The sequence below is a fragment of the Pelobates fuscus genome, chromosome 7 (assembly GCF_036172605.1).
Source record: "Pelobates fuscus isolate aPelFus1 chromosome 7, aPelFus1.pri, whole genome shotgun sequence".
In the NCBI taxonomy this organism is placed as follows: Eukaryota; Metazoa; Chordata; class Amphibia; order Anura; family Pelobatidae; genus Pelobates; species Pelobates fuscus.
This window is the reverse complement of record NC_086323.1, coordinates 13,386,321-13,413,008: the sequence shown is the minus strand read 5'-3', so window position 1 is coordinate 13,413,008 and position 26,688 is coordinate 13,386,321. Positions and strand designations below refer to the sequence as shown.

Below are 26,688 nucleotides of genomic sequence, written 5' to 3'. Positions count from 1 at the left end.
ATGGTGTGAGCTTCTTATGATGATAACTATTGTCCAGTTCTGCTACTGATTGTAAAGAGATGAAAATGGCTTTCTGAGGAAGACCTACACCATGACTTATTCATTAGTTAGTTTTGTATTGACTAGTTGTTTTTCAATAAATAAGAATCCAGCCCTGAGTCTCATTGTACAATGAACTTGAACTGGTTCTCCAATCTCCCCAGCTCTAGCTGCCTTTAGTCATTTGTCCTCTTGTTATGTTAGTTAATATCCCTATGTAATCACTGGATTACATTGAGGGTCTCGTGGGATTTGACCACTATATAAAGTGTCCCCTGGTTGTTCTTTCAGTCCTGGAGTTTCAAGCAGAGTCAATCATCATGGTCCCTACCATCGAGCTTGGTGTTCGGCTGGCATTACATGGAAGGGTGACCCCCTGGTAGCAGTCCGATCTCTACTGTCTATCATGGAGGGAGCCTGGGCTCACATGGCTGGGTAAGCCCTTGGTAGCTGTGGCTGGCCATTTAGGAGCAGGGTCTCTGCTGTCTATCATGGAGGGAGTCTGGGATCAGATGAGGATCTCCTGTTATTGCTAACTGTTTTCCCTGCTTGACAGACTATAGATAATAAAGCTCTTTATTTTTCTGCAAAAAGCTGAATTTCCTCTGTAGATACAACCTTGGAGAACTGAATACTCCTAGCTCCATGCATTAAGGGCTTCTGGACCCATGTTCAATGGCTAATTGCTCTCTATTTCTTCTTCCAGGTCCGGTGCTGCTTGTTCTCTCCTGTGCCAGTAAGGTGAGTGTCCTGAAGAGTTAATTCATGCCAATTCCCTTATAATCTATCTGATCTGCCATGACTTCATGTTCCTGTGAAGTCTAACCCTTTCCAAGTCACATGGTGTGAGCTTCTTATGATGATAACTATTGTCCAGTTCTGCTACTGATTGTAAAGAGATGAAAATGGCTTTCTGAGGAAGACTTACGCCATGACTTATTCATTAATAGTCTTGTATTGACTAGTTTTTTTTTTTTTTAGTAACTAAGAATCCAGCCCTGAGTCTCTTTTGTACTGGTGCTCTAGCTGCCTCTAGTCATCTGTCCTCTTGTTATGTTAGTGAATATCCCTATGTTATCACTGGATTAACTGCTCACAGGAGATACCTGGGTAGATACCTTTATAAAATCCTTTATTCAAACTGCGCATGAAACCTCTGTATTCTCCGCTGTTCCTCATCTTATCACTAATCAAATAATTCTTCCTGTTCACAATTTTTTTCTTAGGTTTTATTGACAGAAAATGTTGCACTTATAACAAACATTGTATTCTATTACAGGGCTCTTGTTTGCGCTAGGCCCAGCTGCTGTGGATATTTAACTCGCTGCACAATGGGAAAGGTAAATATAAATTGCCCATTCTCTCTTTAACATTGGTGTGAAGTCGATTGACTTCTTGGAACTCATGCCTATGTCTTCTAATGATGATACCTTTGTCCAGTTCTGCTACTGAAGTTCAGCGATGAGACTTGCCTATCTGAAGAATACTCTAGCAGGGCTACCAAAAGGTAGATCCCTAGATATTCTAAAGCTACAGCTCCCATGATGCTTTTAAATGACAATGCATTATGGGAGCTGTAGTCTTCAAACCTCTTGAGATCTACCATTTGGGTACCCCTGCTCTATAGTTTACATGTTGCATTGCTTAAAACAAGTGTCACTTTTAATACTTTGTTTCTTTCGTTGTAGGTTGTCTGCCTGGAGTCTGTTGATGCCCAAGCCATTACTCACTCCTATACATGAATTAAATAAAATATTCACTGTCTCCTGGTTTCCGCTTCTCTCTTACCTACACCAGTACTGCTAGCTAGGACGTCTCCACCCTCATATCCCATGATAAATGCAATGTTTGCACTGATAAATGTCTCCTAGTCTTTTTGGCTTTGGGGGTTTATGTTCGGTGCCAGAGTAAAATCCCTTCGAGCAGAAAGGCCAGGTTCTGTGGTGACCTGTCCCTTCCGATAGTTGGGTACACACAGTGACTACGGACTCTATGCCAAGGGAAAGTTTAGTAAAGAATACTCTAATCTTAACCACGTGTGCTGAATGAAAATTCCTTTAATCTACACCTGAAAGAATTGATCTGTCTGGTCTTTACGTGATGATCAATTCATTTTGGCCTAGGTTAACAAGAATTTGATTTGTTTTTCACATGAGGTAAGAACTTGCTCACAAGTCTGTTGTAGAATGGGAAGTAGACCGTTTCTGTGTGTTTACATGGATAACCTCCCCCACTGCATTTAAATTAAAACCTGTAATTCTTAAAGGGACCTTTTTTTTTTGGGTCTGATATTTATTGGGGAAATATACGCTTTTGTTCACCTGAAACCTCTTAACATTTTCTGTTACTTGTACAAATCTCTGACTGGAAATGGTTGTCTTCTCCCCCTGTTTTTTTTGGGGGGGGGGGGGGGGTGTTAACACCGAAATAAGTTCTGCTGTCTATTGTAATCACTTTTTCAAACAGTCAGATATGACCAACTCCGGACCTCTAAAGCACCTTTTGGTAAGCTGGAGTTTCTTTAACCCCTTAAGGACGCAGGACCGTCATCAGCATTTTTCCATTGCCGACTGCTGACGGTCCTGAACCGTCCTAACTTTAAGATTTACTTACCTGCCAGCGGCGATCGGCGGTGCTCCCGTTGTGGGGAGACTGCCTGCAGCCCAGACAGTCTCCCCATGGCAGATTAGGACCCCTGTGGCCATGTGATTGCTCAACAGGGTCACAATAGGTGTCCATGTGTCTGCCTGCAGGGGGACTGTCTGTGCTGACAGGCAGTCTCCCTGCCAGTGTAAAATCAGAAAAAAAGTTAAAGTAAAAATTATATATGTGTGTGTATATATATATATAGACATATATTATACCTATATCATATATAATGTCATACTAAGTGTATTTTTATATTAATATAAAAATACTTATTAAATTGCACACGTATATATAATATATAACTATATATTATAAAATACAAATAATAAGTAATTTAAATTAAACATGTAAAAAAATTATCTATACGAAATTTTATTCTTACTGTATTTTGATAATATATATTTATATCAAAATACACTTAGAATGGAATTGTGTATATATAAATAAATAGAATACGGACTATTCATATGTCCATATACATAAATATACACGTAGACTTCAAATATATAAATATGCATATATATATTTATATATATATATATAATTCTACATGCATATTTATGTAATATTTTTACATAATTAAGTTATTTTATTGATTGCAATTTAAGGGACCTGCCTGCCAACCCAGGCCGAAAGTCCAGAGAATTTAATTTGCTATCACTGTATTTTACCCTGTAACGTTCTACGACACCCTAAAACCTGTACATGGGGGGTACTGTTTTACTCGGGAGACTTCGCTGAACACAAATATTAGTGATTCAAAACAGTAAAACATATCAGCGATGATATTGTCAGTGAAAGTGACTTTTTTTTTGCATTTTTCACACACAAACAGAACTTTTACTGATGATATAATTGTTGTGATACATTTTCCAGTTTTGAAACACTAATATTTGTGTTCAGCAAAGTCTCCTGAGTATAACAGTACCCCCCATGTATAAGGTTTTATAGCGTTTTTGAAAGTTACAGGGTCAAATATATGGGTCAAATATTTTTACATTGAAAATGGCCAGGTTGGTTATGTTGCCTTTGAGAGCGTATGCTAGCCCAGGAATGAGAATTACCCCCATGATGGCATACCATTTGCAAAAGAAGACAACCCAAGGTATTGCAAATGGGGTATGTCCAGTCTTTTTTAGTAACCACTTAGTCACAAACACTGGCCAAAATTAGCGTTCAATTTAGTTTTTTACTTTTTCCACACACAAATATGAACACTAACTTTGGCCAGTGTTTGTGACTAAGTGGCTACTAAAAAAGTCTGGACATACCCCATATTGAATACCCTGGGTTGTCTACTTTAAAAAAAAAATATGTACATGTGGGGTGTTATTCAGCGATTTATGACAGACAATAGTGTTACAATGTCACTATTGATACATTTTAAAAATGTATGTTTTGAAACCGCAATATCCTACTTGTACTTATAGCCCTATAACATGCCAAAAAATAGCAAAAAGCATGTAAACACTGGGTATTTTTAAACTCAGGACAAAATTTTGAATCTATTTAGCAGTTTTTTTCATCTGCTTTTCTAGATGAGTAAAAGAGTTTTCACATAAAAGTCAAAAAACATGTATTTTTTGTTCAATTTTTCATCATATTTTTTTTCATTTTTTAAAAATTAAATTACATGACATTATATAAATAATGGTATGTAAAGAAAGCCCCTTTTGTCCTGAAAAAAACAATATATAATTTGTATGGGAACAGTAAATGAGAGAGCGGAAAATTACAGCTAAACACAAACACCACAAAAGTGTCAAAAAGATGCCTGGTCGCAAATGTACAACATCGCAAAAACAGTCCGGTCCTTAAGGGGTTAAACAGCCTAGAGCAGGGATAGGCAATCTTTGGCCCTCAATGTTTTGGACTACACCTCCCATGATGGCCGGGCAGGAATATTGTAGATGCTGAAGTTTATCTTACCCTGCTAGAGGAAAGGGGACCACCAGCTTAGGTAGAGGAAGCCCTAGCAGTATTACAGTGAAATATTGGCAACCCAGGTGATGGCTGTGAGTTCAGAGAAGTTTTAGAATGTGAGTCTTCAGCTCTGTGCTCTAGATTAGCCAACAACTTAATTAAAAATGTAAACATGGCATAGCTAAAAATGATCCAGGTTTAGCTGTGGGAAGGGGACTCAATGTTGGGGACTCTGTGTATCACTACTGCTACATTCTACTCATACCATCTGTTGTGAACGAACATCGATTTACTAGTTTTCAAAAGTAGTGCTGAGAGAGGGGAAAATAAAAAAGACAGGCATGTATACTAAAAGAGTGTATGGTTTCCTGGTGTAATACCTCCATACATGCTTCAAAACAAGATACATCTCTATACATGGCTGTAAGCAGGTCTGTATGTTTTTTAAAGTAATTGGTGACATTGTTTTTTTCTGTTTTTGCTATGAAGCTCATTGAATATTCGTGTGGGCTTGTGTTACCACATAAAAACTAGTTTGTGTATACAGTAGCTAGTCAAATTGGTGTAATAACACTTTCATCAAATATCAGAGAATTAATAGAATGTAAAAAGATACACGTTTGTCCATCTGCATGTGTCCTGCTGTATGCCATATGTGCACTTTGTATCATTATAGCCCAAACCTAACAGCATCAATGCTAATTCCCTCTATTGTTTGGGATATTTTCTTGTCTGTTATTTGTGCCCATGTTGATGAGCTGTATGGAGGAGACTATAAGCAGCATGGGCACTTGGATGACCTGGGTATGTCTGTCAAACTGTTTACTAGCACTGGGCTGTAGTTATTTTGGTACTTTGTGTCATTAATTAAATGCTGCTTTCACCTAAACAGAGGTGACCCTGAGCAGCCCTTGTAGATTAAATCTAGCTGGATGGTTTTAAAGGGATATTATAGGCACCCAGACCATTTTGTGTTTTTGAAGTGATCTGTGTACAGTGTCTCTGTTCCCTCAGTACTGCAATCTTAAAAACGTTTTATAGAAACTGCCATGGCTGTCTACTAGATAGTCACTAACCCCTTAAGGACAGCGGGCGTTCTATGCCGTCCTTAAGGGTCTGGCTGTAAACGGCGGCATAGAACATGCCTGCCGCTCACGTGGCCAGCGCCATTCGCCCGATGCAGATCGTGGTCTCGGGGCATGCCTGGCAACCCAGGCAGTCCCCTGGTGGCCAATGATTGCGATTTGCAGCATGTGATCAGTGACAGCCAGTCACTGTTACAAAGTGTCAGCCAATGATTTTAAATCACTGGCTGACACTGTCTCTGCTCCTCACTTCGTTGCTGATAGCAGCTCTTGTTGAGGAAAAGTTTTAAAAGTAAAAAAAAGGTTTTTTTTAACCCTTTCAGTGCTCATCACAACATTAAAACTGTGATCAGCCTGATTAGGACTTTTCGTACTCTTGTACTATATTATTAATATTTTTTTGGGGGGGTAAAAAAAAACACCTTTTAAAACAATGTTTTGACCCTTTGTGTCAGTTGCAGCAACCCAAATCTCCCTTAACCCCTTCCCTGCTGCCGTGATCTGTGTTCAGAGGGCTCACTGATCAGGCTGACTTGTTTTATTTTTATAAAATAAAAATAACTTTCAGTACTGATCGCAGCTTACTAAACTGTGATCAGTACGTTTATTTTTTGAGGGTGGGTAGTGGGTGTTAGGCAGGTAGATAATAGGTAATTACCCCCTTAGTTTTTTATTAATTTGTCCCCCTAGAATGGCACATCGCTATTCTGCAGAGGAAGTGATGCCATTCTGGCAGGCAGTGATAGTGACACTGTCTCTGACATTGAGCCTCTGAGTGAGACCTCAAGTGATGGTACCCCACCACCACCCACAAGAGGACGCTCAGAATGCCCAATGCCAGACAGACTGGGTGCCTCCAATTATGATGGCCCCAGAAATACCGCCGTTCACTGTTATACCTGGCATAACGAAGCCAATTCGTTATTTTGAGCTCTTTATGTCGCACGATGTATTTGAGCTCATGGCTCAGTAAATGATTTTGTTTGCTATGCAGTAACTCTCTGTACATCCGGGGTCCCATCATAGTCGCAGGAATATGTGGCAAACCATGGATGTTGCAGAGATGCAGCGGTTTTGGGCTTTAATCCTAGTGCTGGGTATAGTTAAAAATCCCAGTATCAGGTCCTACTGGAGCAAACAATAGGCATGTGCATGGGGAAAATTTTCGGTTCGGCATTCGGAATTTTCGCAATTCGGGACTTCGGCACTTCAAAACTTCGGCAGTTCGACACTTCAGAAATTCGGCATTTCGGGACTTCGGCACTTCCCACGGTATTAGGGAGTTATCTACCAAAAGGCTGAAAGACCTAAATTGGTCTTTCAGACCAATTTACTAATACTAAGTAAAAATGACTTAGTATTAGTAAATTTTGCCCCTACTCGCTATACCGCGAGTAGGGGCATGTCTAGTAAACAGTGAGCAGCCTGTGGTTACTTAATCCACCAATCAGAGTGTTATGAGTCAAATTACACAGCGTGGGAAAATTCCAAAGAACTTTCCCACGCTGTGTAAAATGACACAGAGCACTCTGATTGGTGGATTTCAAACCAACCAATCAGAGTGCTGTGACAGGTAAATGTAGAGACTTACCTGTCAGTCTCTTCATTTACCTGTCAGAGCACTCTGATTGGATGGCTTAAACCCACCAATCAGAGTGCTCTGAGCCTAATTGCAGGGCGGGGCAAGGATTTATAAGCCTTCCCCCGCCCTGCAGAGCTCAGTCTGCGCGGAGCCCTCCATGGGTGAAGATGGATTTTTTTTTTTGCGCTCGTTTTTTTTTTGTTTTGTTTTTAATTGCGTCGTTTATTATGGTTTTTTATTTGGCCTTTTTTGGGTCTGAAAAAAGAAGATTTTACAAGAAAGAAAACATTGAATGGTAAGTTATTATTTTTTTTTTACAGGTTCTTAGTTAAAGGTCCCCCCCCTCATTATTTTTAGGGGGGGAGGGGGTGACTAGGGGTTTGGAGACCCCTAGTCACCTGGGGGGGACAATTTTTTTAGGGCCCCCACCCGCCGCTCAGGGGTGGGGGCCGGAGGGGAGGACAATAGGTCCCTCCCATTGGTATTTAGGGCCCCCACCTGCCGCTCAGGGGGGAGGACATTAGGTCCCCCCCTTTATTAGTATATAGGTCCCCCACCCACCGCTCAGGGGTTGGGGCCAGGATTGAGGACATTAGGTCCACCCCCCTTTATTAGTATATAGGGCCCCCACCCACCACTCGGGGATGACATTAGGTCCCCCCCCTTTTTAGGATTTAGGGCCCCCACCCGCCGCCCCCACCTTAGGTCCCCCCCTTATTAGTATTTAGGGCCCCCACCCACCGCTCAGGGGGGAGGACATTAGGTCCCCCCTTATTATAATTTAGGTCCCCCACCCACCGCTCAGGGGGGAGGACATTAGGTCCCCCCCTTATTATAATTTAGAGCCGCCGCTCAGGGGCTCACTGTTTAATAGACATGCCCCTACTCGCGGTATAGTGAGTAGGGGCATAATTTACTAATACTAAGTAAACTTTACTTAGTATTAGTAAATTTGTCTGAAAGACCAATTTAGGTCTTTCAGCCTTTTTGTAGATAGCTCCCTAATACCGTGGGAATTAGGGAGTTATCTACTTATTCATTCCTGTCATTACATTAACTGGCCAAGTAACTTACATTTTATAGGAATGTATGTTACTTGATTGTTGTAAGTGTTGCAAATGCTTACAGGTGAATCCTGGCTATGTTTGTATACTTTTTATTTAAACTTGTATACAATGTAACATTCTTCTTCTTCCACTAGGTAAGTATATTAGTACTTAGGCAATACTGTGCTTCGGCACTTTGACACTTCGGAAATTCAGTAATTTCGGAACTTCGGGACCTCGGCACTTCAGCAATTCGGACATTCGGAAGTACCTGAATGTCCGAATTGCCCGAAATTCATCCGAATTTATATTCGGACCGAAACTAATTGCACATGTCTAGCAAACGACGCATTCTGGCTACCCCTCTTTTTCCTGAGGTTATTCAGAGGGATCGCTACATGCAACTGCTGCGATTCCTACATTTTAATGATAATTCACTGTCCCCCCCTAGAAACGACCTACTATTTGACAGGCTCTATAAAATTCGGTCCTTTATCCAACTCCTGTCAGACAAGTTTTCTGAAAATTATGTCCCCGAGAGAATCGGCGTATTCCCTGGCAAAAAAAGGGCCTCAGGAGCGCCGGAGGGAGGAGCTCTGCAGCTGTTGTGCTGCTTTAAATAAACGTCTAAAATTATTTAATCGCGGGTATCATTCAAAACATGATCCCAAATGAAAAATAAAATATACACAAATAATAATATATACACAAATAATAATATATACACAAATAAAACTTAGAAAACCATCACCGTACTATACACATAAGGGTGGGTCTGAAAAATAGAGAGTGGCCCGTAGGCAACCCGTAGTGTGGGTGGTGCTGGCAGGGGACACAGCGACTGCTAACACAGTGTGGTGCATGAAGGACTGTTAATCCTGAAAAGCCCAACCAACCATAAGCTGTCTCAGGTCCCTTAACTTCAGCGTGTAGAAAACTCCCCGCCAGTAAGGCAGGTACAAATCAGGCTACCCCCTCTAAGGAAAAAGGGTATCTCTAAAAGAACAGAGAGACACCTTCTACCAACTTGTTGCACATAAACCCCAGAGCGTCAGCCCAGTAAAGATTAGGGACTAGCCCGGTAAAGTAACTGCCAAAGTTGTCTTAGTAGTCATAGAGGTTATAGTCGACCTGATTCATATTAGCCCAGATATGAGCTATGTGGATTCAGTACTCTCTAGTAAAGTCAGGTAGCGGCTTATCTGGAACATAGTATCTTTTCTGTGAACCAGGAGATACACAGTGACAACTTTCTGTATCCCATAGAGGACTGTAGTGGACCTGTTAGGGAAGGAAAAAGATTTCTATCCTCATATCTGCCTAAGCTCTTGTGTAAATAACCTCTGCTTAGTGCGTTTGATTGTCCAGAAAGTTAGCCAGGATACTGCTGCTGAAAAGGAAAAAGGATTTCTACACTTCACGCTACAACTTGATAACACTGACATGGGTCAGGCATCACTAACACTCTCAGCCCTCCCTCAGTGGTCACATCAACTGTGCAGGTGAAACATCTAAAAATAAAAACGAAAAAACGACCTAACGTCCGTTTCGGCGCTGTTAGAGCGCCTTTTTCAAAGGTGAACCGGCTTTGTGCCTTACAGGGTTTAAATACCCAGACCAATCGTGCTAGTAGCCAATCACGGCGCTGGGCGTGTCTTGCCCTTTCGCGCCCGATTATCTAACGCTTTGGCGCCTGTCAATCATGTTTACATCCGCCCACGTGGGTGTAGAAGGGGGGCGGAGCCTCACGAAGGTGTCAGTGACTGACTGTCAGTGGAGAAACTCCTCCCCCGTATGTAAGCATACCGACGGCTAATTCTTTGCGTTATTGCCTACCTCTATTACATCGCAGGCTGTCCTGTATATGTTCCCCAAACAGCGGTAAAAGGGCTTATCAACATACCCCCCTCATATCACTACTGTAGTTCTTGTAATTAAGCAGATGAACATTCATATGGCTGAAAACACATATTATCAATGTTACACAGAGCCTGTGGACCTCAAAAAACAGGGGGATTATCTTTGCTACCATTGCACATCGTAGATATGTGAAGAAGGGAGCATGGTATTATTCTTATTATCACAGTGACACTGATTTTGATTATTGGGGGGCTTAGTATAGATGGGGAGCCCTTACTTTACTTATGAATAGGAAAAAATCCTATTTGAGGATGGGGGCTACAGCACTTATGTTAAAGATTTTTGCCATTTGGTCCACCCATTACAATGAAAGGGAGAACATAGAGGACAGCAATATAAGTGGATAGGCACTATCTGGTTACTTGCTATATGGTCAGTAAGCAGGCACCCGGTAAATCACGCTTCATGTATACATAGAGTAGTATCTGTGCGCATGGAGACATTAGTTAGAGACTGGACAACACAAATCTATATACATATATACACAGTGAGGCTCATCATGTTTCAATAAAAGGTGTGTAGGTAAAACCTTCGTTTAGACCCTTTGGGGCTAGTGTATCGAATTTGTATATCCAATAACACTCCCTTCTTTTAAGGGTTTGGTCTAAATCTCCACCTCTTTTACCCAGTTGGATTTTCTCTATCCCCGCAAATCTGATACATCTGGGGGTGTCCATATGGTTGGATCTGACGTGTCTGGCAACTGGCGTGTCTCTGTTGGAAGTTATGGAATGGACGTGTTCCATAATCCGTCTCTTAAATGGGCGTATGGTTTTGCCCACATATTTCATCCCACATTTACAGGTGAGTAGGTAAATCATTCCTTGAGTATTACAGTTAAAAAACTGTTTTATAGGAATTTCTACGGAGTTGTTATGGTTAGTGAGAGTTTTCGACCCTTTAGCTATAAAGGTACACGCAACACATTTCCCACATTGGTACGTGCCGTGTACAGTCATCCAGGTCTTGTTAGTCTTGTTGGATGTGGAAAGGTAGCTGGGTACGAGCATTTCTTTCATATAAGAATATGAAAGAATATGAAAGAAATGCTCGTACCCAGCTACCTTTCCACATCCAACAAGACTAACAAGACCTGGATGACTGTACACGGCACGTACCAATGTGGGAAATGTGTTGCGTGTACCTTTATAGCTAAAGGGTCGAAAACTCTCACTAACCATAACAACTCCGTAGAAATTCCTATAAAACAGTTTTTTAACTGTAATACTCAAGGAATGATTTACCTACTCACCTGTAAATGTGGGATGAAATATGTGGGCAAAACCATACGCCCATTTAAGAGACGGATTATGGAACACGTCCATTCCATAACTTCCAACAGAGACACGCCAGTTGCCAGACACGTCAGATCCAACCATATGGACACCCCCAGATGTATCAGATTTGCGGGGATAGAGAAAATCCAACTGGGTAAAAGAGGTGGAGATTTAGACCAAACCCTTAAAAGAAGGGAGTGTTATTGGATATACAAATTCGATACACTAGCCCCAAAGGGTCTAAACGAAGGTTTTACCTACACACCTTTTATTGAAACATGATGAGCCTCACTGTGTATATATGTATATAGATTTGTGTTGTCCAGTCTCTAACTAATGTCTCCATGCGCACAGATACTACTCTATGTATACATGAAGCGTGATTTACCGGGTGCCTGCTTACTGACCATATAGCAAGTAACCAGATAGTGCCTATCCACTTATATTGCTGTCCTCTATGTTCTCCCTTTCATTGTAATGGGTGGACCAAATGGCAAAAATCTTTAACATAAGTGCTGTAGCCCCCATCCTCAAATAGGATTTTTTCCTATTCATAAGTAAAGTAAGGGCTCCCCATCTATACTAAGCCCCCCAATAATCAAAATCAGTGTCACTGTGATAATAAGAATAATACCATGCTCCCTTCTTCACATATCTACGATGTGCAATGGTAGCAAAGATAATCCCCCTGTTTTTTGAGGTCCACAGGCTCTGTGTAACATTGATAATATGTGTTTTCAGCCATATGAATGTTCATCTGCTTAATTACAAGAACTACAGTAGTGATATGAGGGGGGTATGTTGATAAGCCCTTTTACCGCTGTTTGGGGAACATATACAGGACAGCCTGCGATGTAATAGAGGTAGGCAATAACGCAAAGAATTAGCCGTCGGTATGCTTACATACGGGGGAGGAGTTTCTCCACTGACAGTCAGTCACTGACACCTTCGTGAGGCTCCGCCCCCCTTCTACACCCACGTGGGCGGATGTAAACATGATTGACAGGCGCCAAAGCGTTAGATAATCGGGCGCGAAAGGGCAAGACACGCCCAGCGCCGTGATTGGCTACTAGCACGATTGGTCTGGGTATTTAAACCCTGTAAGGCACAAAGCCGGTTCACCTTTGAAAAAGGCGCTCTAACAGCGCCGAAACGGACGTTAGGTCGTTTTTTCGTTTTTATTTTTAGATGTTTCACCTGCACAGTTGATGTGACCACTGAGGGAGGGCTGAGAGTGTTAGTGATGCCTGACCCATGTCAGTGTTATCAAGTTGTAGCGTGAAGTGTAGAAATCCTTTTTCCTTTTCAGCAGCAGTATCCTGGCTAACTTTCTGGACAATCAAACGCACTAAGCAGAGGTTATTTACACAAGAGCTTAGGCAGATATGAGGATAGAAATCTTTTTCCTTCCCTAACAGGTCCACTACAGTCCTCTATGGGATACAGAAAGTTGTCACTGTGTATCTCCTGGTTCACAGAAAAGATACTATGTTCCAGATAAGCCGCTACCTGACTTTACTAGAGAGTACTGAATCCACATAGCTCATATCTGGGCTAATATGAATCAGGTCGACTATAACCTCTATGACTACTAAGACAACTTTGGCAGTTACTTTACCGGGCTAGTCCCTAATCTTTACTGGGCTGACGCTCTGGGGTTTATGTGCAACAAGTTGGTAGAAGGTGTCTCTCTGTTCTTTTAGAGATACCCTTTTTCCTTAGAGGGGGTAGCCTGATTTGTACCTGCCTTACTGGCGGGGAGTTTTCTACACGCTGAAGTTAAGGGACCTGAGACAGCTTATGGTTGGTTGGGCTTTTCAGGATTAACAGTCCTTCATGCACCACACTGTGTTAGCAGTCGCTGTGTCCCCTGCCAGCACCACCCACACTACGGGTTGCCTACGGGCCACTCTCTATTTTTCAGACCCACCCTTATGTGTATAGTACGGTGATGGTTTTCTAAGTTTTATTTGTGTATATATTATTATTTGTGTATATTTTATTTTTCATTTGGGATCATGTTTTGAATGATACCCGCGATTAAATAATTTTAGACGTTTATTTAAAGCAGCACAACAGCTGCAGAGCTCCTCCCTCCGGCGCTCCTGAGGCCCTTTTTTTGCCAGGGAATACGCCGATTCTCTCTGTTTTGTGTATTCATACAAGGGTTACCCCCTACGGAGTTCTACAGCCACACTCTAATTCCCCTTGTTGGGAACCAAGCACTTCGGTGCATTCCGTTTTCAAATTATGTCCCCGGCAAAAATATTTCAATTGACGAATCACTAATGAAATTCAAAGGTCGGCTGCTCTTCAAAGAATACATACCATCTACGCGGTTCCGATATGACGTTACATTTTATAAATTATGCAAATCCTGTACTGGTTACACATGGGTGTTTTGTATTTACCAGGGGAAGGATAGCCATCTTGATCCACCAGGATGCCATGATTCTGTGGGTATAAGTGGCAAGATTGTTTGGGATCTAATCCATCCCTTGTTAAATAAGGGATACGGGCTATGGGTTGACAATTACTATGTCAGTATAGAATTATTTAAAAATGTATATTGTTTTGAAACCTTAACCTGTGGCACAGTGAGGAAGAATCACAGGGGTTTCCCCCAAATCTTGGCAAGAGGTAGAAGTGGAGGTTCCTCTTCAGCCCTCCGCAAGGATGAGTTGCTTGCCCTTTGCTTCAGAGATAGGAAGGATGTATACATGCTGTCTACGATGCACAACGAAAGTACAGTGCCAGTGTCTGTGAGAGGTGGCACTGAGCATCTGGAAAAAACAAAGTGCATTGTAGACTACAGCAGGTTTATGTGGGGAGTAGGCTTGGCTGACTAATGCATACAGCCCTATCTGGTAAACCGAAAAACTAGGACCTGGTACAAGAAAATTGCAATCTATGTGAGCTAGATTGCCGTTTTCAATGCCTATGTCCTCTATAAAAAAGAGGTCATAGGTAAGCCCTGCCCTTTCCTAGAATTCATGCTAAGCCTTTTATCCCATATGTTATTTATTCAGCCCCCCAATCACACTTTGGAATCAGGAGATCTCCAAAGACTTTGTGGCAAACACTTCCCTTCCCGAATCCCACCCACCTCCAGTAAAAAAGTTCCCCAAGAAAGTGCTGTGTTTGCTACAAGAAAGGAGTCCGAAAGGTCTCCAGTTATTATTGCCCAACCTGCCCATCTCTACCCACCCTCTGCATAGCAGACTGTTTCAAAGTCTACCATACAGAGCTGAAAGGATCACTATAGGAATACATGTTTCAGTTCCTGACCCTATAGTGTTAAAACCATCATCTAGCCCCCCATGGCCCTTCATGCCTCCATAAATATAGCACAATCTTACTGTATTCAAGCCTGAAGCTGTAACTCTGCATGCTGTTTGCCTAAAAAAAAACAAAAAAACCACAGTCTGCTGGCATCATCAGAAGTGGTAGCCTGATCCAATCACAATGCTTCCCCATAGGATTGGCTGAGACTGACAAAGAGGCAGATCAGGGGCACTGCCAGCATGATTCAAACACAGCCCTGGCCAATCAGCATCTCCTCATAGAGATGAATAGAATCAATGAATCTCTATGAGGAAAGTTCAGTTTCTCCATGCAGAGGGAGGAGACACTGAATGTTTGGATGCATTTTAGGCAGCTATGACCCGGGAAGGATCTCTAACAGCCATCTGAGGAGTGGCCAGTGACGTTATCACTAGGCTGTAATGTAAACACTGCATTTTCTCTGAAAAGACAGTATTTACAGCAAAAAGCCTGAAGGTAATGATTCTACTCACCAGAACAAATTCAATAAGCTGAAGTTGTTCTGGTAACTATAGTGTCCCTTTAACTACTAAATCACTCTGTATGGGACTTTGGCGGTTTGTTTGCTTGATTTCCCTGGATTTCTGACCTCGGCTTGTCCTGACCATGCTTTGTTAGCTGCCTGTACCGACCTATTGGCTTCTTTTACCGACTACTCTGAGTTCTAGATTCTTCCTGACCTTGGCCTGTCCCTGTTTACGCTGGCCATTCTAAAGTGGTTACAGCAAGCAACTAAAAGTACTACATTTGTAGTACTTGAAATGTGACCTCCCCCAAAAAAGAAACTTTAATCACAAGGTTAATGCTTTGATTAGCACTGAAATAAAATTGCTAATTTATTTATTTATTTAACCCCTTAAGGACCAAACTTCTGGAATAAAAGGGAATCATGACATGTCACACATGTCATGTGTCCTTAAGGGGTTAAACTTCTCAAACATTTCACACATTAACTCTCTGTGTGAGATCAAAGATCTCTCTGTATCTCTCTGCCTTCAGATCAAAGTGTATTTGGGGGTGCTGTTCTATTCCTGTGATATAATAAAAACCTGGAAAAACGGTACATGTGGGTACCGTTATATTCAGAAGACCGTGTTAAATCGAAATACTGAGGTTTTATTGCACTAACAAATATCAGGCTTATGACATTTCCTGTGAAAATGCAATTCATGTGTGTGAAAAGGCAAAATCTCTACATGGGCCCAGCATTTCTGTTAAAATGGCTAGACCAAACATCTCAAATTATGCAATTTGGAATACTCTGGGTTGCCTACTTTTGAAAATGGTATGCCATAACGGTGGAAATGTTATTACCCAGGCTGCCATACTCTCTGTAAAGGCGAGATAGGCCCAGAAAATCACTTTGTCAAAATTCTAACTTTGAAATGGACATCTAATATTTCTGTGACTTCCCCACAAAAAAAAGAAAATATGGTAAATGGGAGTACTGTTATATTCAGGAGACAATGTTAAATAAAAATAGGGAGGCTTTGTTGCAATAACTGGTATCAGGAATATGAAATGTCCTGTGAAAAGTGAGTTCATGTGTGTGAAATTGCACAAATAAAACAATAATCGCTATGTGGGCCCTTCATTTCTGATAAAGTGGCTAGACCAAACATTTCAAATTATGCCATTTTGAATGCTCTGGGTTGCCTACTTTTGAAAATGGTATGCCATAATAGTGGAAATGTTATTACCCAGGCTGCCATGCTCTCTCAAAGGCGAGATAGGCCCAGAAAATCACTTTGCCAAATTTGATTGTGTAAACACATAAAAGTCGTATATATATCCCTGTAACTTTCCAAAACCCCATAGAACCTATACATGGCGTGTACCGTTTTGCTTGTGAGACATCACTGAACAGAGCTAGGAGTGTTTCAAAGCAGTAAAATATATGCGTTTTACACCCCACCTCCTATAGAATGTAAGCTCGATTGACCAGGGTCCTCTTCAACCTATAAGTTTATTTGTAATTGTCCTATTTATAGTTAAATCCCTTCTCATAATATTGTAAAGCGCTACGGAATCTGTTGGCGCTATATAAATGGCAATAATAATAATAATAATATGCTGACAATAATATTATCAGTAAAAGTACAGTTTTTATGTGAAAAATGTAAAAAATAAATCTGAACACTAACTTTGGCTAGGGTTTGTGCCCAAGTGGCTACTACAAAAGACTAGGCATACTCCATTTTAAATACCCTGGGATGTCTACTTTTTCAAATGGTATGCCATGATGGGGGTAATTTTCATTTCTGGGCTGCCATACGGTCTCAAAGGCAACCTAGACACCGCAAACTAATCTGACAGATTTCTACGTAGAAATAAAATGTAATGGACAAGTCGTATATTTGACCCTGTAACTTTCCAAAACCCCATAAAACCTATACACGGGGGGTACTGCTTTACTCGTGAGACATTTCTGAATACAAATATGTGTATTTTATTGCAGTAAAAATTCCTGGGCATTGTGGCAGACCACAAGTGCACCTGGTACCTCAACCTGGCCACAAAGCACAGAATGCAGGCAGGTAGAGCAATGTCGTCAGTGAGCTCTGCTTGTCCTGTGCATGGCGCTCTACATGCTAGTTACAGGAATATGTACTATGCAGGGTAAGTAGCTTATGGGACGAGTTGTCAAAGGGTACCTCCCCTTTATTAAGCTCCCACCTTAGTATACACATAGGAGTTGGCTTAGAAATGCTCAGACACCAGCGATGGGTATGTGCCAAGCACTGACTAGTGCCCACTTTGGTACTGCAGTCTTTCAACAAGGCCCAACACAGTTCTAAATGATCCATAAAATCCATTCTCTAACAAGATTTTGTTTTTAAAAACATAATTTATTTGAAACATTGGATGCTAAGCAAACACAATCGCATATAATACAGCAAATATTCTGGGTTTAGATTGTTCTTAACAAATAAAATTTTGTACATTTACATAATTTTCCTTTTTCCATTATTTGTTAATTCATAATAGAAATGTATAATTTTTCAGAAATTGCATCTTTTCTTGCAATCTGCCTGAAATATTACCATAAAAGCAGAAACACTATTTTTGTTAAATACAAAATAGATCAATAAAAATGGCTTAATAACCTGTTTATGGATATTTTTAATAAACTTAATTCAATCATGGGGTTGTAGTTCCTTACAAACTGTACCACAATATAAAAATATGTTTTGAGGCATAATACCCACATACAGCAAGTACAGTTGTACCAAACACCTGTAGAGTGCAGGATACTATTGGCTGCTATTGCAACTGCAAGGAATCCGTATAAAATGCTCAGAGACCTCCCTCCTTCCTACTCAGGGACGCTGTATCAAATCCATGATGACTAATCTTTAAAGAGACTTCCAGAGTGAAGGGGAAGGGATGTGAAACTGACATTTTCAACTCTTTGTTGAGAACAAAGGAATAGAGTGAAACCCTAGTAGAGAAATGTGTTTCTGTGCAGGGTGAAACCAGTTTTGGATCGAAAGGCAGATTAAGTGTGGCTCGTGGGATACATTTTTTTTCACATTTAGCACATCTTGTAGAAGTGGTTGAAAGCTTTGACATTGCTGGTTTACACCAAGACAACGGCTCTTTCTACATATTTTATTATCAAAGTAAAATTGCTTAATCTGTAGAAATCCAGTCTAACTTGTGAAGTTTCGTGGTAGGTTAAGCAGAGCCTTGACTTGTTGGTACTAATGGCTGCTGGGTACTAAGGACTTTTATTCCAGGCTAGCAATGAAGGCTATATTTCAGTTTCTTGAACCTTGATAAAGCTTTGGAAGAATCTAAATGGAACCTTCAGTACTGGTCTGGAAAAAATATTGTTGGCCTTTTATTCATTGAAGATATAGATCCCAGGCACTATCAAAGCAGGATGGAGCCTGGATGGAATGGGACTGTGCCAGTATGTAGCCAGACCCTTAATATCCCACAATAACACTAAGAAGAGGCACTGTAACTCTTTGCCCCATTTCCCATGTGGGAAATTATGATTTCTGGTGGAAAAAGGCTAGTCTTTAGCACTCAGCCTGGTCTGAATCCATGTTTTCATCAGATGGCTCGCTAACAGTGATTAGCAAAGGGGATGACTTGGGCTGCTCCATCTTCTTCTGTTTCTCCGAGGCTTGCAGTCGGCGAGGCACCTTTAGGAGAAGCCTAGGAGTAGGTGGCTCGCTGCCTCTACTTTCCTTCTCATCTTCTGTTGTCTCCTCCTCGTCGATGCGTCTTACAAAGTCTGTATCTTGATCAACGTAGCGGGAGTTAGGGTTGGGAGATGCATAACCTTCTCCTTTAAATCGGACGACGGGGTGAGCCCGCGCCCCACGACCCATGAAGTTTTTCATGCTAACAGCAGGTGATGGTGCAGAGGAGAGGAAACGACTGAGCATCGGAGTACGAGCACGGGGCATGCTTGGGGTGTAGGGTACCTGTTCTGAGTCTCCTACATAGCTGAAACATAAAATACATGGTTTAGTACGATACAAGGTTCTGACAAACCAACTGACAGAGATATCAGTGTCCACCAAATGTGGAAGATTGATAAAAGTGTTAGTAAAATATATTTGGGCAATCTCTCTATAAGTGTATGTGCACAGGCCATTGGCTTCAATGACAGTAGCCCCAGCCCCCAGTGACAGATGCCATTGCATCATTGATAAATGCCAGTGACTGGGAATGACCTCAGTTTACATCAAGGGCCACACGGAGCCATACAAATATCTCCTGCAACCTCACATAACAGCCATGTGAGGTTTAAAAAAAACCTTTATTTGTAATACTGGAATGCTTTGAAGACTATTTATATTATCCGTCCTCCTGCTGCCTTAGATATAAGGTTAACTTACCTGAAATCAAGTGGTGAGAGAGTCCCTCACTAGGAGAATGTTACTACTGATGATCTAGCAGCCAATACAGATACAATGGACACAGGACACATCTTGCTGTGTCTGCAATGCATCTCATAGAAAAGCATTGAATCCACAATTTTCTATGATAAGTTTGTGCTGGGGCACACAGCGATTTGGAAAAACACTGACAGCTGTTTGACTGACGGCAGGGAGGGTGCAACCTAGACATTTTATAAAATTATGATTTTTCTGGAAATTGGCACTTTTATAAAGTGACAAAGAGAGGACGCTCTTTGCCCCTAAAACATGTTAGCTGAAGTTCTTTAGGGGTTTGGAGAGATCCTATAAGTTTAATCCACACCATCAGGAGGGGCTTTCATGCTATTGGTGGGGTTTTTTTTTGTTTGTTTTTTTTGAGAAGGGAAAGTAAATACATGAAATTAAGTGGCAGAAAACTCTCCTACCGCATATCGAAAGCAGAACCCATAAATGATGGTTTGAGGGTCTCGGCAGCTGTAGCGATAGTATAAGGTGGAGCAGCATTTTGGTCATCCCAATACTTGTCCTTCTCCATCGGAGGCAGATTTTGATACATATCATCCACAGACAATAAGGAAACCTGCAAGGAAAGCATGTGGCATCAAATCACAGGAGCAAGCTAGAAGCAACCTATCGCAATACTATAAAAGGTTATCATTGGCCCGGGTTAGTGTGCTACTATGATGGTCATATTTTATGTCAGGATTATTCACTAGACATCAGATATTGTCAGATTGGACAAAACCCGATGAGAATTACCGCATTTTCATATTTACTAAAAGTGGTCAGGATTTGGTCGGTCTGACTGATTCTGTAACATTGGTTCAGATGATTTCAGAAAATCAGTGATTTTCACATCCAAACCAATTTACAGTACTGGAATCGGAGATTTCTCAACCACCTTATGGCGGCCGATGATAAACAGAATGAATCCGGTAGGATGTCCCTTTGCAAATTATCATTCAGTGGCTTTTTGGCAAGTGAATTGATATTTTTAAGAACTACATGTCCACTCGCAGTGCTAGCAGCCAGTGGGCAAACAGTTACAAACCCTCGGTGCTGCCGCAATATTTATTTGGTGGTTGGACCGCGCTTGTTAACGGGCCGCCACATAAAAAAAAGTAAAGTAAATAAATCCAAATTGGGTCAATAATTATTGCAATAATAGAGTGTAATGTATCTCCCTATGGCATGTATGCATATGTTACCTGCAATAGGGAGTGCACACCGTGTGCACAATATTTCATATTTTGTTATCATATCTACGACAAGGATTTTACAAACCTATAGAAAGAAAGAAGTCTGCACCTTTATCCCAAGAGTGTAAATTATTCCACCCCAGGTCATAAGCAAAGAGCCTTTAGAGGGCTCTAATAAAGGTGAGTGTGCATTTTTATACTCAAGGGCGGGCTTTTTAAACCCCGGGATACTGGTAAATCAGTTCCCCCTGATGACCCTTTAAGTTAGGCGAAACGCGCGTCGGGGCGCGACATTCTGGCATTGCTAAGCTTCGTCTTTGGTGTCCCCTGGCATCTTTTTCCCTTAGAGCGAACATTTACCACAGGCTTGATTATTCATTCGGGACTTAGATGGCGAACAGCCGTGTGGGACACAATAGACTCGTATACCGACCAGGGTATTAGTAGCAATTAGTGTTTGAACTTGTAGTATCTCTTCATCTATTACTGCCTCGGTTCGTTACTTAACAGCATCAGCACTCTGTATTTCTTTACTGCCTATCCTATACCGGGTGCCCTTGAAGGCACTATTCTTACTTTTCACTACCTTGTCTACACCTGATTACCAGTATTTAGATCTTGGATCAAGATTACTAGGCATGTATTAGAAAACGCTGCATCTCAACCTTTACAATTAAGCGGATTTACTTATGATCGTTTCAATACGAATTTAGTATGCTGATATGGCTTACATTTAGCACTATTTGTACATATATTTACACAAGAACTATTGAAGAGATTGCAATTGAGCACGTTCATTCGCTATTACTATTATAGACTGAGCTTATATTGACTGTAGAAGAACCCCCTTCAGTTGAACTGCTCAGATACTTTGTATTGTATCTTATCTCTGACACATAAATACAATTATATCTAACTATATTGTGCAGCTCCACTTAGTGGGATCTTTCTGACAAGCCTTGTTAGGCTACATCAGTGGTAGTCAACCTTTTTCTAACTACCGCCCACTAATGCATCTTTTTGGTTGAAAAATTTTCCTTACCGCCCACCAGTTTTCGCACAAGTGCAGAATATTTTTTTTCGAAAGGAGGGTGTGTTTTTTAAAAAAAAATGTACGTTCATTTATCTTTTTATTTCCAATTAATGCATGTTTATAATGTTTTTTACTTAATAAAGTTTAATGAGAAAACAATAAAGTAAATTGAAATTACCTTTACTAGTGATTAATGAGATCCTTGAGGTTGATGCTGCGAGACTAAATATTTGATATCTGGTTCGATTTTCGTAAGGAACAAACGAAGGTCTCCTCTTTCGGTGATATTCAGACGACTTCTCTGTTTGCGCATAATATGATTTCTCATCTGTGCGTCAGCTCCCCTCTTCTCCCTCCTCAATTCCCCTCCCCACCTTTTTTTCCCCTTTTTTAACCTTCCTTATAGCAATGCCCAGTAGGAAGGCTGAGCTAGGTATCCCACTATAACAGACTGGCACACAGGGCCGCCATCAGGGCATGACAACCGTGACAATTGTCACAGGCCCGGCGGCCCTGGCCCCATGTGTATCAGCGGAACTGACGCCGGTGCATCTGCACCGGGACCCATCAGGTGGCCCAAGCATTTAGGGCCACCCAATGGGCCCTATTATCTTCAGGGGACCGGTCAGCGCTGTAATAGCGCGACCGGGCCCCTTTAAAAAAAAAAAAAAATGCAGCCGGAAGCAAGTGCTGCTAGGAGGAAGTGACGTCCGGTCACTTCCTCCCAGTTTAATCCGCGAGGAGAGGCAGCCGACTCACATCATCCCCAGCCACCCTCCTGCGACGAAATGGTAAGGAAGAGAGGAGGGTGGCTGAAAATGAGGTGTATGTGTGTATGCCAGTGTGTGTGTGTATGTATGCCAGTGTATGTGTATGTCAGTGTATGTGTGCCAGTGTGTGTATGCCAGTGTGTGTATGCCAGTGTGTGTGCACTGTGTGTATGCATGTGTGTATGTCTGTTTCAGTATTTGTATCTGTTAGTGTGTGTGTGTGTGTGTATTCCTGTGGGCAGGATTTGGAGGCTTGAAGGGGGGCCCAGACCTTGAGCTGTGTTAGGGGCCCCAAAATTTCTGATGGCGGCCCTGCTGGCACACACACATACATACATACATACATACATACATACATACAGACACACAAGACACACATACAGACAGACAGGCACACATGCAGACACACACACAAACATACAGACAGGCACACATACATACAGACACACACACAGGCACACATACATACAGACACACACACAAGACATACATACAAAGACACATACACACATACAGACAGACACAAGAAACATATACATACAAAGACAAGACACACACATATATATATATACAGACAGACACACACACACACACACGACACATACAAAGACACACATACAGACAGACACACACAAGACATACATACAAAGACACAGACACACACAAGACATACATACAAAGACACATACACACACAAGACATACATACAAAAACAAGACACATATATACAGACACACACAAGACACATACATGACATACATACAAAGACACATACACAAACAAGCACACATTATATTTAAGTCACCCTCCTGTTTCCTACCTTTAAGGTGCAGGAGGGTGACTTTCCCTGGGGTCCAGTGGTGGCTCAGGCTGGTGGGAGTCAGAGTTCCCACTCTGACTCCCTCCTCCTCCTTCCTCCTGCGCGGGCTCTCAGTATGCCGGGGCCGCAAGTGGTGATGGCGGTACCCGGTAGCAGGGGTACCGCCGGCTCGCACCTGCCCGCCCGCTCACCCAATCTATAAAAAAATTTGAAAATCCCTACCGCCCACCTGGAAACCCGAAACGCCCACTAGTGGGCAGTAGGGACCAGGTTGACGACCCATGGGCTACATAGTTGGAGTACCTTCTATGCACCAATTCTACTTTAGTCACCTATATATATCGCTATATGCGACGTTTATAAACTCAGTCCATTGTTTTATTCGCTTGTGTCATTCTTTATTTTTCTTATCTTTTATTTCTTTCTGTGCTCTTTGCTTTGACTGCCAAAATTGACTTTCGTTTAGTCAGGCAGTCATTGCCGGGGGTTTTTCATATTGGTGTCTCTTATCCATTAAAGTATATTCTAGATTTTTAACTGTTTGTGTGTACCTGATATTGGTAGTGGGAACAGATTTCCCTTCTTCCTTTTGTTCTGCATTTTTATACTATTTAAATGTTGGCCTCCTGACATATTGCACTATTTTTTGCTCTTGTGTTTATGTTACATATGCATACCTGATTCGGTCGGACCAAGATCATTATATCCATAGGCGGGGATTGTACTGCCCAGGTGCTACATCTAGGGCTAAGTGATAGTCAGTGTATTTCCTTCTGTTTTTAATTTAGAAATTTGACATACTGCACCATATATTTCTCTTCTCTTTTCCCACTACAAGCCACTTGGAATTTGAGGACCCCCCCCCCCCCCCAAGGCACTTCTCCCAGTTTTTCATCTCCTCTACTCCCTATCAACGGCCAGACAAGAGACTCTGGTTTGGGGGTAATAGCTGCCTTTTGCATTTGGACATAGTAAGCGCTAGAAACTTATTTTTTATGTGTGTATAAATGCAGGTATTTTAGATTGGGATTGGTACTGGTATATGTGACGTGGATTTAAACAGGGGTGCCTCTGCTCCCCTCTGCTATTTAACATTCAGTCCCGCGCTCCAGACTTTGGAAGTTGCACTTTACAGAGCCTTTCAAAAGGGTACGTTCTTAAAATACTTTGTTTGATTACTTCAACCAAAACCCTGTTCATGATTAACAATTTTCTTACCGTTTGGGACCAGGGCTGTTTTTATATTTCTGCTGTGTTTGTGTTTAGCTGTAATTTTCCTCTTACTCATGTACTGTACCCACAGATATTATATATCATATTTGTCCCCATTAAATAGCCTTTCTAAAGATACCATTATTTTCATCATTTCATATAATTTCATATAAAACAAATTATAAAATATGATGAAATTCTTTTAAAAAACACACTTTTTCGAACTTTGAGCCCCAAAATCTGTTATGCATCTACAACTGCCAAAAAACATCCATGCTAAATAGTTTCTAAATTTTGTCCTGAGTTTAGAAATACCCAATGTTAGCATGTTCTTTATTTTTGTAGTGCATACGTAAAATACAGGCTGCTCAGGTATGCCACAACAGCATAAACAGGCAATCTTCGTTACAGGGTGATACAGTGAAGTAGCATTGTGAAATCTGCACATTTTTTTTTTTGTTAGTAGATGATTTGTCAAACGCTTAAGAATAGGTTTAGTACGGTTGCTTCAGGCTAGGTACACTTTTCTAGTTGCTATGATATTTGTTATAGGTTGTTACAAGATGAAGTCCACAATAAGTGGCACATATTGAATTATGGGTTGGGTGCGTTTTTTAAGTATTGCATTACTTTGAATATATAAATACATAATGGAATCAGAAACGTCTAGTGCTAACGTATCACATAACATTTAGCAAGAACAAACTATTTACCGATTAGAAAAGGTAATACTCTCATAGCTATTGGTGTAATATTAACATGCTGCTACAGTTTGTGAAACCCGCATAGACGTAAAGTTACAACTCTATATATCCTGAGGAAACTGCACATTTCTCATTAAGAACGACTAGGTATTAGCAAGATAAAGATAAACCCTTCAGTTTGTGTCTACAGGTTTAAGCTGTATGTTATGCTGGGGTTTGTGTTGCATTTTTGTTTCACTGTGCTCGTTATTTTAATTTCGATGAGAACCCACTGGGTAAGCAACTTGTTAAGTGTTAGGCAGAGATAAAAACTCAGTAAAACCAACGTTGTGGTGAAGTGAGAACATACAACTCGGACTAACCATATGTCGTCGTGTTTTAAGCTATGTATCATTATCGTATAGGGTGTGATTCTGGTGTAAGTCATGAGGCTCGCCTGTGGCGTATACTAGGCTACAGCACAGTTCACGTGCTGGGTTGTAGGCGAGGTGTTTGCGCCTAGTGATGTGTTCTGGGGAAGAGTGTGTGGGTGAGGCGGCTTAATGCTGCCAGTGAGAATTATCGCGGAGATGCCTCAGTGTGATGTGAGGTGTGTTCTCAGCTGGAGGTATGCTGGTGAATGGAACAGAATGGAACAGAAAAACTTATAACGTCAACATAAGAACATAGTACAATATGAAATTGCTGCAGGAGCGTGGGAGTGTCTCTTAGGGCGCTCAAGCGCCGGCGGTGACGTAGGTAGTTGCGTATGTGGGCGCTAGGATTCCCGCCAGATTGACATCGTTCGGGAAGGGTAGTCGCCACTATAAATGAAAATAAAAATAATAACAAAAATGGGGAGTTATTTTTGGCCCGAGAGTTCATCCTCGACCTTTGCCCCCAAGTGGAGCGGCATCCCCCCAAGGTTGCTAGGTGGTCGTTTTAACGTTAAGGGATAAAATAAAGTAAACTCAATGCAGGCAGACCCACTTGAAAATGTAAACTAAAAGGGAGCACAGTCTGCACATTATTAAAGAAAGGGCTAACGTAACATGGGGACACTCTGGATAGCATATAGCGGCTTTGAAAAAGGTAGTGTCCAAGCTGAAAACAAGACAGTGTCTATCTAGTGCCAGCAGGGTGGCAGGTTTGGTGCGTGGCTGTCTCTAGAGTCCAGCGGGCGGAGTTCAGGTAGTAGCGGCTTTGTAGGCTTCTGTCGAGGAGCTCC

General features: G+C 41.5%; 1 protein-coding gene and 4 non-coding genes across 5 annotated transcripts in view; 4 read left to right on the top strand and 1 right to left on the bottom strand.

Moving 5' to 3' along the window:
• Positions 1–12: 12 nt before the first annotated feature.
• LOC134570006 (small nucleolar RNA SNORD38) lies at positions 13–81 on the top strand. The gene has a single exon (XR_010084660.1). It is a non-coding gene; the product is annotated as a small nucleolar RNA SNORD38 (small nucleolar RNA).
• An 810-nt stretch (positions 82–891) lies between these two features.
• Positions 892–960, top strand: LOC134570005 (small nucleolar RNA SNORD38). Its single transcript, XR_010084659.1, has one exon. It is a non-coding gene; the product is annotated as a small nucleolar RNA SNORD38 (small nucleolar RNA).
• Positions 961–1,454: 494 nt separating this feature from the next.
• Positions 1,455–1,523, top strand: LOC134570007 (small nucleolar RNA SNORD38). The gene has a single exon (XR_010084661.1). It is a non-coding gene; the product is annotated as a small nucleolar RNA SNORD38 (small nucleolar RNA).
• Positions 1,524–1,887: 364 nt separating this feature from the next.
• LOC134570039 (small nucleolar RNA SNORA35) lies at positions 1,888–2,015 on the top strand. Its single transcript, XR_010084691.1, has one exon. It is a non-coding gene; the product is annotated as a small nucleolar RNA SNORA35 (small nucleolar RNA).
• Positions 2,016–18,676: 16,661 nt separating this feature from the next.
• Positions 18,677–26,688, bottom strand: part of BEST4 (bestrophin 4) — a 45,174-nt gene continuing 37,162 nt past the window's right edge. The window contains exons 7-8 of the mRNA XM_063427169.1: positions 20,169–20,323; positions 18,677–19,306 (exon numbers count right to left, since the gene is read on the bottom strand). Of these exons, the coding sequence (XP_063283239.1) occupies positions 18,874–19,306; positions 20,169–20,323 (588 nt within the window). The 3' untranslated portion in view covers positions 18,677–18,873. The remainder of the gene's footprint in view (positions 19,307–20,168; positions 20,324–26,688) is intronic.